This window comes from Balaenoptera ricei, chromosome 13, assembly GCF_028023285.1.
Source record: "Balaenoptera ricei isolate mBalRic1 chromosome 13, mBalRic1.hap2, whole genome shotgun sequence".
NCBI lineage: Eukaryota > Metazoa > Chordata > Mammalia > Artiodactyla > Balaenopteridae > Balaenoptera > Balaenoptera ricei.
In genome coordinates, this window is record NC_082651.1 from 44,177,504 (window position 1) to 44,191,020 (window position 13,517).

Here is a 13,517-nt window from a genome sequence, read left to right on the forward strand (position 1 = left end):
TTAGTGCAAAATGAGAATAAGTTCAAAGAATTTTTTTCACAGGTTTTTCAAGCCCCCAAGACTAAAGGGACATTAGGAAAGAACGTTAGTTCCTAAATAACAACAGAGAGAAAATCAGAATAATAGACAATAGAGAAATACTTACCTTTTCCTTGCTGTAATTTAAGTAAATTTTAATATTATACAATTTCTTGAAAACAAATTTAAAGACACTAAGAAAACAATTATAAATCTGTCTTGCTCTTTTTAGATATACATTTTTAGGTTCTTTTAGAATAGAAAATATTAGTGTTTAACAAGGAAACTTTTGGTTTATGATTTATGATTTCAATACTGTATCTACTGCGTTGTGTAGATACCCAAATTAAAGATTCTAAACTATATTTCAAAGATTCTAAGTCATCTAAAATGAAGAGTATTACAGAGCCTAAAGTAGTTTAAGAACAGAGATACAGGGACTTCCCTGGTGGCACAGTGGTTGGGAATCCGTCTGCCAGTGCGGGGGACGTGGGTTTGATCCCTGGTCCGCAAAGATCCCACATGCCATGGAGCAACTGGGCCCGTGCGCCACAACTACTGAGCCTGCGCTCTAGAGCCCGTGTGCCACAACTACTGAAGCCTGCACACCTAGAGCCTGTGCTCTGCAACAAGAGAAGCCACCTCAGTAAGAAGCCTGTGCACCGCAACAGAGTAGCCCCTGCTCACCACATCTAACGCAGCCAAAAAAAATTAATTAAAACAAAAAGAACAGAGATACAGAGATACACTACATAAAATTGGAGAAGAAGGAGTTTCTTCTTGAAATAAAAGGCCAGCATCTTGAATGCTGGCAGACAACTTGCTACTTTCATCTGAGGATAAAAGAACTAATATCCTTTGAGAAAATTATGGTTAAAAATAATTTCTTTATTCTTAATGTAAGGACAGCACATTGAGAGCTAAAATAATCAGGCAGGACTTCAGTTTGAAAACGAAATGGTCAAATTCTTTGAGTTTTCCTAAATACTTTTAAACTCAGACATACAGTAAATTACAGAGTTGGGACACAAAATAACATCCCCAACATGGTGGACATTTCTCTTCTACAGTCTAGTTGAATCTATTTGCAGTATCCATTTGGTACTGATTTCCCTGTTTCAAAGAATAAAAGTGGTAAATGAAATTGCAAAGCTCACATCTAGGGTTCTAGAAAAAATAACAGCCATTATATGATGGCTGTTATTTTTTAAAGCCTGGTTCTGCTTGAAGAATTACTTTAATAGGAATGAAAGAAGCATGCTTTCCCACCAATTATGTAATCTGCCTGGTTATACTGGCATAAGTATTCTATATAAAGACAGAATCTTTGGAAAAAAGAAGAAACCAATGTTTTGTGCAAACTATGGCTTTTACTTTTATTATAAACAAACAAAGTACATGAAAAATATCAATTATTTCTTTTTAACTCTCTGTTTACTTATTTCCAGATGCTTTAAATAGGATAGAAAAAGCAAAGCAACAAAACAAATTCCATCCACTACACTGAAGGCTGACATTTTAGTGTTTCACTTGTAAAGAGTCAATAGTAAAGTCATAACTATAAAAAGAAGGAAAACAATTATCACTTAAGTGCTTCCTTAGTTCCTGAATTATTTTCCACAAAGAAATGGTAAATATGAGCCATATATTACTGCAGAGAAGAGTTACTTTTTTCTTTTCATAAACTTTTTTGCTTCTTTCAAAAGCCCTTCCATATCTTCCTTTTCTAGGTCTTCCTTTCCTGGTTCCCAGTCGGAATCTTCATCTGTTGGCTCATATTCTTCTTCCTCATCATCTATAATGCTGTCATTCAGGTTGTACTCACTGGGTTGCCCAACACTGTCATCTTCATCTGAAATGTTTCTCACTGAAAAACAGTTTAGTACATAACACATCAATTGCCACTCAACCTGGGATTAGAGACATCTAACTGTAAAATATCCTTTTCTGCCAAGAAGAATTAATTTTACTTAATACAAAGCTAACTACTACAAATTTCTAGAAAGGGGGCTAAAGCTCTCATTTGTTATAATTCTAACTTTTTTTGAAACATTTGCTTAATTCTAACTTTTCCTACCATGAGGCTCCCAAGACTAAAATGTCCTCTGAGATTCATCATAATGGTTCCTTAATAATATCATAATCATATTCATGCTACCCTACCTTCCACTGTGGTAGAATGTATTTTTGTCCCAGTAATCCACTGTCGCTCCCTGTGATGTGATTCTATTTACCCACCCCCACTGACATCAGACTTGGCCAAAGAAAAGTGAGTGGAAGTAACAGCTTCCATGGAGAAGCTTTAAGGGCCTTTCTGTGGTTCTGCTATTGCCATTTCCCCTCTGCTAGGAGAACAGTGTGTCCCAGATAGAGGCTGATCCTTCAGCCTGGATTCAGGATGAGAACACACATGAGACAGAGCCACAGCCAACATGCAGCTACATGCATGTAACATGAAGGAGAAATACACCTATTTATCGTTGTAAGGCACTGAAATTTGAGGACTGTTTGTTATCGCTGCAAACCTAGCACAATCTGATTGACACACCAGGGTTGTGACCAAATGAGGAAATATAAGCTTACATACCTTGGAAAATTTAGCTCATGCTTCAATAAGATTAGGATTACTATGGTAACAGCCATTAGAATTTACAGAGTTCTAAATAACATTATAATAGAATTACAATTCTAGAATTCTTCTGTCTCAAAACTCATTTCTTCCCTCATCCCCCTCTGTTTTATTTTCTTTCCACAGTGAGCAACAGAGTTGGTTTAAAATAAGGCAGTGAGAGACTCTAGGATGATGTGGAGCATTTAAGAAACAGGTAGGAAGATTCTATCTGGAAATCTTCTGAATGGCAGAGGACAATCCCTGTGATGAAGAGCAAATGTATGGGTTAAAAATGTTTGTACTTTTGTATATGCTTTAGCTAACTTCTTCCTAAAACGTTCATATGTAATAGATATAACTTAAATGAAAGTTAAGAAATTTGATGGGGAAAAAATCTGATGGGAGAATGATGACAAAGGAAGTAATTTATCTGTCTTCTTAACTTCCATAGCCCAGACAATTATATTTTTCTTAATAATCACTACTCATTCCAAGAGGATTTGAGATAGCTTATAACAGTAATAATGAGACAATAAAAATACAAATAAAAGTAGAAACTAAGAACAAAGAAAGCAGAATATATGTCAACCTCAATTTTTAACATAATTCATATAAATTGAGCATCAAATTTCTCCCCGAGTTTCTTGGTAGCCAAGGCTAAAAAGGCTACATAATAATTTGCACAATTCTCATTAGCATAAGAAGCACACCAGTTCCTTAAGGGAAGTCTGGCATTATATTTATTTTTGTACACTTCTTATCTCCTGTAAGCATCCTGAGGGCATGTTTTATGTCTAACTAATCTCGACTCCCCATATAACTTTTATGATAGAATACAATTGAAAAACATTTAGAGGGTAGTTTGCAGATGGGGAAGGGAGTGAGGAGGGAAGAACAGCAGTATTTCTGTTCTTGTCCATTTTACCCTTGGAAGTATCTCGTATATATAACTAATGACATCTCAATAAAGAGTTTCCTTTCAAATTCTGAAATTATCTTAGCAGATTTATAAGAAAAATATATATGAAGCTGAAACAACTTTAGGTTCTCCTACTTTATTGGCTGTTCCTTCTCCATTTCCTTTGCTGGATCTTCCTCATCTTTCCAACCACTAAATTTTGGAGTGCCCAAATTTCAGGTTGGGTCTCTTCTCTAACGTACTCCTTAGATGATTCCACCTAGTTATATATCCTAAATTCCCAAATTTATTACACCTTAAGCTCTGACCATTGCCTAAAGTCCAGACTCATTTATCTCACTGACTATGTATTATCTCTACTTGGTGACTAACAGAAATCTGAAACTCAACATTTCCAGAACAAAACTCTTGAGGTATTTCACCCAAATCTGGTCATTCTCTTATCAATCCTGAATGTATAACTCCTCCAACTTTCTAACCTTCCAGCTGCTTTGGCAAGAAATCTTGGGGTTACCCATGAATAGCCTCTGTAATATTTAATATGTCAAAAGATCCTATTGGCTGTACTGTCAAAATACATCCACCACTTCTCACATCACTCCAATACCCTGGTCCCTATACCACCATTTTCTTCCTGGTCTAATCCAATATCCTCCTAACTGGGTTCCCTACTTCCACTCTTATCTGTTCTCCACAAAGAAGCCAGAAAACCTTCCAATAGCTTTTTATCTCACTCTAAATAAGATCTGAAGTCCTCATTTGTAGCTCTTGGCCTCCAAGACCCTACAAAACTGGCTCACTTCTAGCTTTGCTGATCTCATCTACCATTCTTCACTTACACTTTGTTCCAATCCTACCCTCTCTTCGTTGCTCCTTGAATAGTCCACGCAGGATCCTCTCCAGGGCTTTTGAAGCACCATTCCCATTGCCTGGCATACTCAGAGAATCACCTGCTTGCTCTCTCCTTCAGCCCTCTGCTCTGATGTCAAATTAAGAGAGTCCTTCTTTTACTGTTCTATCTGAAATGGGACCTGCCCCCCACCCTCATGCACACCCTTGCCATTCTGTCCTCTTACAAAGCTTTATTTTTCTTCTTAGCAATTATCACTACGTGACATAATTGTTAACATGCGCACTGTCCACTTTCGTGAAATACTACAAAAGCAAGGCTTTGTCTCTATTGTATCCTCAGCTCCTACAACAGTGCCTAACACGTATAAGGCACTTTATATACATATATTTGTTAAATATATGAATGAACAAATGAACCATTTGCGAATCAACTGCTGAACATCTTTAGTTTACAGAAACCCTTCTTATTTCAACCTACACTTTTAATCACGAGCCTGCCTGTCAACACAATGTATTACATTAAAGACTTTTATTTAAATCCTGCTAATTGAAGGAGCTTTAAGCCTCAATGAACACTGGAAATCTTTAGCAACTTACTGGGTAGGCTCATTTGTTCAAGCGATAAGGATGTATTAATCAGAAGACTTACACTTGTTTCATCAAAAATTTGTTTTTCTCTATCAAATCATCATTACACTTGATGTTTACGTAAACATCACATTAATGTTCTTTTAACAGGAGGTTCAGAATCTGAAAAAACCATAGGTAACAGAACTCAATGTAGCTGGTAGTCAAATTCCAGAACGGGTACTTTGTGCTTTAAGTGAAAGCACCTGAAAAGCCAAAGTCATGATAAGGGCAAGTCAGTCAGTGCCAGAACTCAGCTCTGTGTCCTTTGTTAGTGGTCCCAGGTCGACATTTCAGGATTTTGAATGCTGACATCTTTGTGGAATCAATTAAGTGGGCCCTCCTGTAGCAAATTCTGTAGTAGTGACTTTAAATATTCCACAATACAAATGCCATCCGGATGGGAGGGGTTTTTTTTTTTTTAAGTGCTGAAGGTATTTTTAGAGAAATAAGTTTCTGCCTTTCAGTGTAACTGGGCCATAGAGATAACGAAACTTTACTTACTTGGAAAATGCCCTGAATCAGCGTACCTGTTGATCTGAATTATTTCATGACTTCCTGAATCGTGGGAATAATCTCAGGAGGCATGGTTCTGAAATAAATATGACTAGCACCTAACCTAGGAATGAAATGTCTGTCTTTACCATAACAATTAATAAGTTTTTATGCAAAGGGAATTCAGAGAAAGCAAGAGAAAACACCCGTGCAAGTATTTTCTGAGCAAGCTGAAGCATGGTATCTGAATATCTGGATTTAAAGTGATGAAGCCAGTAAAGTTCATATAAACCCTCCTGTTTGCTACACACAAATTTCAAAGAAAGCCTCTCAGACAAGGAAGCTTGTTGGTTAGAAAATCAGACAACTCAGTCATGGGAGTCACATCATAGAAGATCCCAAGCCAAGACCCCAAAACTGTACACAGAACACCACGGTTAGTGAAAAGCTTATTGAAGTACAAAAATAACAGAAGAGGGAGTAGTAGCTGTTTAATATTTTTAATCAATAGCAAAAAATAATTTTTGTAGTTTTATTTTTTGTAGTTGTGACTTCCAATAGATTTCCACAGAATTAAATAGTGTAATACTGTTTTAAAAAAAATAAGAGCCTACATTTAGCATTTTCTTACATTGCAGCTACCTTATTTGAAATATAATTGTTGAGCATGTCTAAGAAATCAGAAGTGAGCTTGTTTCTTCCAAATCAAGGTGAGCTTGGAAGGAATAATTTTTCCTCTATCTTCACATAAGTCACTTTTAAGTTTCTAGCTGCTAGTTTTTGCTGTTTTTATGTGGTGTTCCATTCCCCTCACCCAACAAGAAGTCTCTTTAAAAAATAGCACGGGGGCTTCCCTGGTGGTGCAGTGGTTGAGAATCTGCCTGCTAATGCAGGGGACACGGGTTCGAGCCCTGGTCTGGGAAGATCCCACATGCCGCGGAGCAACTAAGCCCGTGCGCCACAACTACTGAGCCTGCGCGTCTGGAGCCTGTGCCCCGCAACGGGAGGGGCCGCAATAGTGAAAGGCCCGCGCATCGCGATGAAGAGCGGTCCCCGCAACGCGATGAAGAGTGGCCTCCGCTTGCCGCAACTAGAGAAAGCCCTCGTACAAACTGAAGACCCAACACAGCCAAAAATAAATGAATAAATAAATAAAGTAGCTATAAAATTAAAAAAAAAAATAGCACGGTTTAAGAAAAAGAGATAGACTAGGAGGATAGAAGTATAAAGATCTGCGTCATGAAGCCCATGACAATGAACAAGGCATTTAATGGAATTTATCTTTTTATCTGTGAATCAAAGGATGTTGATTAAATGACCTCAAAGATCCTTTCCAACTCCAAAGTTCTAATTTTAAGGACAAAGCAGGAATTTTCATTTTCTCTACATGAATATGAAATGTAGAGACAGGCTGACAGCTTGACTACTTGAAACCAGCACAAGAGAAATAAGCCGTCACTTTTTAAAAAAAACTGATGGGTAACACTGTTCTACCATAATAATGAAAAATAACAACCTCTAGAAAAAGTAACAAACTCTTTAACATATTTGAAACAACATGCTATTAACTATTTGGTATTAGGATATGGTAATTTCTGACTTTTCTATTTATGCAGAGGAATTTATAATAACAGAATGACAATTCTGAAGTTTGTATCCAATATTTCCTGTACAATTTAAAATTTCACCATCAAAGTCTTATCCGAAGAACCAAGTCTGCAGAGCTACTGAAGAGTATACTGTGTCACACGCATGCTGGAAGATTTTTACATGGAGAAAAAAATCTTTCCAAATTGCTGATTTTCTCCAAATAGTTTTCTGGTAATAGGCAATAATAAGACAGATGTCTCATTACAGCTTAACATCAATAATTCTTCAGGTTTTATTTTCCTTTCTTTTCCAGTATATCTTAGGACTAGTTAGGATATTAATTTTCATTTAAGTGGAAAAATACTTTAGCCCAGTATCTCTAAAGATGAAAGCTTACTACACACTATAAGAATAAACAATTTTAAATGCCTCATTTTACTACTAAAGACCAAGCTATTAGTTGGGGTATTCATATTTTAACTTCAGGAAAGCAGTTTGTGCAGGTCTGATCCACTTTATTACACATTAAGTTTATTTCTTTTTTAAAACACCACTGCATTAGCCTTTTTTATGTTCCAAAATCTCTCAGGTTTCCCCACAGTAAGCAGCAGTTTACAGAATCTCATTTAAGTTTCACCAACCTTCCTTAATAGCTTTCTTTCTAGATCTTTTAATTTCTACTTCTGAAAAGAAAAAAGTCTACATAAGCACATGTGTGCATACATTTGCAGAACTAGAGAAATATGAAAATAGCTATCAGTAGGACATTCTAAATTTTGAGCCATGAATGGTACTGATCACCTAAAATCATGACTATCACATAATAATCAAAGCCAGAAAGAATGACTCCAATAATCAGGTAATAAAATGCTGATGATAATTTCTTTCAAATGCTGTCAACAAGTAAGGTAGCTAAGAAAGTTTAAAATAAAATTTTCCTGGCATTGATTACTCTTGTATTCAGTATGTTGTGCTAAAACGGTAGCACTATGAAAAAGGGTGGAAAGTTAGTGAAATTTTAAACCAATTAGACATACAAGAAGCTTAAAAGATGATAGCAGTCAAACCTACAAAAATCGGAATACACTGCATAAATTGTTACGTGTGTGGAAGAACTTTACAAACTGAAGTGTTTTAGGAGTGCTACAAATCAGAAATTAAATAATAAGAATTTCATGTAGTTATTTTGTATTATAAAATTCTATAGCATTTGGTATATAGTATATGGGTCTATATTAACTTTTATTGTTTTATTATGTATTTATGATACCCCACCTCAAATTTAACATGTGTTAAAAAAAAAACCCACAAACTACCTAGTTCTTCCTCCCGATCTCTATTATCATCTCCAGTCTCCTGATCATTTGTACTTTAATTTTCACTCATTCCTACTTCCTTTACCTCATCCCACCCCCCACACCACAACCAATCAGTTGGCAAGTCCTATTGACTCTTCCTTCAAAATCTCACTTGCATCCAATCTTATCTTCCTACTTTCACGGTAGCCTAGTTCTGGTCCTTTATTCAACTACCTAACTAATCTCTAGAAGGCTTCGCCTACTCTAATTCAGACTGCTCATCACCAGGGATAAAATACTGGCTCACCATTATTTGTCAGTGCACATACCTCTTTGGTCTAGCTTTCAAGAGCTTCTATAATCTGACCTCAATACATCCCTTTAGTATCATTCACAGTAGCTACAGAGACTCTCCCTGTCAGTTAAACTGATCCACCTTCTAACCCCAAACACAACTTTCCATTTTCTACTCAATGTCCTTGACTGATCTATTATTCACTTTGTCTGGGATGTCCTATACCCACCCACGCAAAGCTAAGAAACAAAGATAACTGAAATCCTACCATCTTAAAGACCAACTTAAAATTCCCTTATCAAGTTTACCCTGATAAACCCTGGCAAAAAGTTCTCCATCCCTTTCCTCCAAGATTTTAGAGCATCTCACCCCAAGCATGTAGAGCCAGAGCTGGTTCTCATGTATCTCTGTAACTTTGCTCACTTGGAAGACACATAATAAATGAATAAATGAGTGGATGAGTAAATGAATTGTTACATAAATCAGATTAAGATCTTGGGTAATGTTAAACTTTAAAGATTTGGGAAATAAGAAAAACAAGTATGTTAGAATTTTATTTTAGATATCTCTAAATTAAGAAATATGAGACCTCAACATTTAATATTTTAAATACCCCAGACACCTTAATTTATAGGTTTTTAGAGTAGGAAGAGATATTCTGACTATATTGCCACATAACAACTCTTGAAAGTATATTAAATGTATAAGGCTAAACTGTTACATTAAAATATCATACTTAAAAAAAAAACCTGTCTTTCCAACAAAATAAACAGTTTTTCTTAAGAAAAGTTAATTGTTCTAAAGATACGTTCTTCATTCAGAAGACACTTCAATGATAATTCAAAGAGATTTTTCAAAGAAAATTCAGACACTTTTAACTATGCCATATGATGAATATTGACGGTTTTAGGAAAATGGTTCCTAGTTCTGTAAAGATATACAAATGTGTCAAATGCTCTTTCATGGGGCAGTGTTGAAATTTGTCAATAAAATAGAGTTTTAATCAAATATTATTACATTATTGTTCAAAGGAAAGTTAATTTAACAACCATAAATGCTATAGCTTTAGATACAGCCCCAATAAAGTATAACATATAAACTCCGTACCATATTAGCTCAGATAAAGTGATTAAATCTGTATCTGGAGTATTAAAGCACTGAAGTGTGTTTCAATAAGAAAGAGCAAATAGAATTCCCTTGTGGTGAAATTAATTATTTTTATCACTTGGTTACAAGTTGGCTGTGTTTATACATATACAAAGGCAAGTGGGCATAGCCTGGATAGTACATTTTATTCTCTCCCTCTGTGGGCATAAATACTGGATGCTGAATTGGCCTCTGCATTATATAAATGATAAGAAGAAGCCAGAATTTGTTAAAGGGAAAAAATATTAGAGTTCAGAAGCAGGGGAAACAGAAGGTAAAACAGACTGATGTAAACAGGACTGACGGTCATTCGATAGTTGCATCTCTGGTGTCTATCTCCCCTTCTCCTTCCCCAAAACTAGTTTCTACTGGGGATCCCTGTGGTTCTGAAGAAAGGGACTCTGCCTTGGTTCCAAGGGTGGAACAAACTAATCAGTGGTCACAGTGATTAATTCAAGAATAAGAATGTAACCTAACCCAGTTTAAAAAAAGTTAATTTTATGATTTTTCCTAGGAATAGCGAGAGTCAAAGTTGTTCTCTCTCTCTCCCCTTACATGTAAACATGGGGAGTTTACCATGTTAAATGGAGTTTAGCCAGTTGAATAAGGATGCATATAGTTCCTTGGTGGGGAGAGGAGCCAGTCTTAGGATAAAAATCACCCCTCTAAAGACAGGATGATGGAAGGAAATTGGGTTGTTGGTGACATTACTGACATTATTAATGAGCCAAAGCAACAAATCTTGTCTAATCTAGCCTTACTTCTGGACTTTTCAGTTATAGAAGCCAGTATGATCTCTTTATCATTTAGGCCAGTTTGAGATTTTGTTTTAAGGTACCTGCAAACAAAAGAATCATAACAGATACCAAGGCAAATATATATTGTTGGACAATGATTATATAAAACATCTGCTATATAAAAACTCATCAGTTATTAAATCTAAGAAAATTATTAAAATCAGCAATTCAACAAATTCACAGAAGCAGAGATTTAAAAAATTCACAATAACTGGAAATTGTATCTAGGTTTAACAGGAGAATCCATTTGAAGGTTTCATTTGGAGTTTCCTGAAGTAAAATTACTTACCTGGAAATGTACTATGTCTATATTCTATCTTGTGCTGGGGATTCTTCCTTAAAAAAAAAAAAAAAAAAAAGGGGGGGGCGGAAAGAAAGAAAGCAAATATAAGGTCTAGTTTGACAATCACTGAAAAGGAATAGGACTATTTAAATTAAACTAGAGCACTCATTAACCTATGAATAAAATTAGCAGTAAACCTCTTATTGAAAAGCATTTGCTTTGTTATTGTTGTTGCTGTTAACTATAGTCACCGTGCTGTACAAAGCATTTGCTTTTTTTTTTTTTTTTTTTTTTTTTAAATTCCATTTATTTATCTATCTATGGCTGCGCTGGGTCCTCGCTTCCGCGCGAGGGCCCTCTCCAGTTGCGGCGAGCCGGGGCCACTCCCCATCACGGTGCGCGGGCCTCCCACCGCCGCGGCCTCCCTCGTTGCGGAGCACAGGCTCCAGACGCGCAGGCCCAGCAGCTGTGGCCCACGGGCCCAGTCGCTCCGCGGCATGCGGGACCCCCCCAGACCAGGGCCCGAACCCGCGTCCCCCGCATCGGCAGGCAGACTCCCAACCACTGCGCCACCAGGGAAGCCCTGCATTTGCTTTTTAATTACAACATTTACTGAGTGCCTACTCCATGCCAGGCATACTTCTAGATGCAAAGACACAGTGATGAACCAGATAAAGTGCTGCCCTCATGACTGACATTCTACAGAAAGGCAGTATGAGACAAATAAAATATAATACAATATACTGTATTTCTAAAATGTCAATGCCATATATCACATATATAAAGATATGAGGTAAAATAGTATATAAAGTATATAACACAAAATATCAATTTGTGTGTGTGTGTGTGTAATATCTAAAAGGATACTTCTAAGGCTCTTCTAGAATCCAAAGACAAAAGCATGTAAGTCATGTCTCTCCAAAGAACACCAATCAACTGTTATGAGAAAACAAGAAAGTCAGTTTGCATCGAGAAATTTATAATAACATAACCCAAAGTCAAACAGAAACTACTGTTTGAATATCTACTTTTGATTATATATATTGATGATCGCTTCTATCATTTAATTAGACAAATGTTTGGGTACACTGTGTATACAACACATTCTCCACAAAGTACAAAACTACCCAGGCAGTAAAACCCCAAAGCAGCAACTGGTTGATCATGACCCACTTGGTGGGTACCTTTCTCCTAGGGGACTGACAAAGGAGAGCCAGGGAGCGCTGACAGTAGACATGTGCTGAGGTATACAGTTCATATGAAACTGTTGTGAGGATTCAGGAGTAATACACAATAAGTCCTCCGTTTAAGGGTGTAGTAGGTGGTAAGTAATTAATGTTAGCCATTGATTCACTCATCAGTGGTCCAAGAATTAGGCATGGGACACTTATTACATGCCAGGCTCTGTGTCAGGTGTCAGCGACATTTCTTATTGCTAATATCTCTTCTTTTGGGGTAACTCTTCCTACAATATGAGCATTAAACACAGTACGAGAGTGCAACCACACAATTAACTGGGGTCATAACTCAATAGTTTTGAAAAGTGGAAAAAAGATTCCCCAAAAGATTGTGTGTTTGGGGTAATTAACCCAAATTTGACCTTTTGATGGAAAAGAAACTTCAAAGTTGAAAGAAATAAACTGGATAAATTAAACATGATGAAGGGAGTTGCAAATGAACAAAGCTGCCATGATGCTTTGTGGGAAGATCTTTCCTTACTGAACATGCTGGCACAGGTCATTAACTGGTTTAATTCAGTCTTTATTAAAGTACAATTAATGTTGGACATCAGGGGAGGTAGAACAGAAAAATGCGGGACATTAATACCAAAGGTATTTTTCATCAATAATATGGAAAAAATTGCTGATCCTTTGAGATTGCTTTTGGTAACCTTTCTAAAATCTTTTTTTTTTTTAATTGTGGTAAAATATACTAGTAACTTTTTATTTTGAAAAAATGTCAAACTACTGAAAAGTGGCAAGATTAGTACACAGAAATTCCATATATCTTCATCAAGATTCTTCAAGTGTTAACATTCTACACAGATGCCTCATTATTATTATTATCTATCTACAGTCATTTGAGATTTAAAGGCTTTTTCTCCTTCCTTTTAATACATGTTTGCTTCAGGTACCAAGAAGTCCTAACCTTTTCCTGCTTTGCCCTTAACAGAGCAGGATTATTGAAAAGTTCAATATGGTCTTAATTGTTTGCTACTGGAGCCTCCTTCAAAAGCTGCTTTAGAAACTTTCAAGTAACTAAATGTCAGACTTTAAAAACAAGTATAGAAATGAAACCAAGTGAGTTAATGGAGACAAGTACAGTTGTGTACCAAATACCAGTTAAAAGACTGTGGACATCCACTGTCAGGCTAGCAAGATTGAAAGGAAGAGTAACTTTTTTAAAAGGCCAAATGAAGACACAGTATCAGGATTGACATGTATATATTAATATGTATAAAATAGATAACTAATGAGAACCTGCTGTGTAGCACAGGGAACTCTACTTCACTGTACAGTAGAAACTAACACAACACTGTAAAACAACTATACCCCAATTTAAAAAAAAAAAAGAAAGAAACCATGG

General features: G+C 36.2%; 1 protein-coding gene across 3 annotated transcripts in view; it reads right to left on the reverse strand.

Annotated features, from left to right (window-relative positions):
- Positions 1–1,368: 1,368 nt before the first annotated feature.
- Positions 1,369–13,517, reverse strand: part of APLF (aprataxin and PNKP like factor) — a 100,456-nt gene continuing 88,307 nt past the window's right edge. The window contains exons 9-10 of one of the 3 annotated variants that reach the window (XM_059942547.1): positions 10,938–10,984; positions 1,369–1,885 (exon numbers count right to left, since the gene is read on the reverse strand). In XM_059942547.1, coding sequence (XP_059798530.1) covers positions 1,683–1,885; positions 10,938–10,984 — 250 coding nt within the window. In that variant the 3' untranslated portion in view covers positions 1,369–1,682. The remainder of the gene's footprint in view (positions 1,886–10,937; positions 10,985–13,517) is intronic. The other 2 variants (XM_059942548.1, XM_059942549.1) reach the window with 2 other exon arrangements.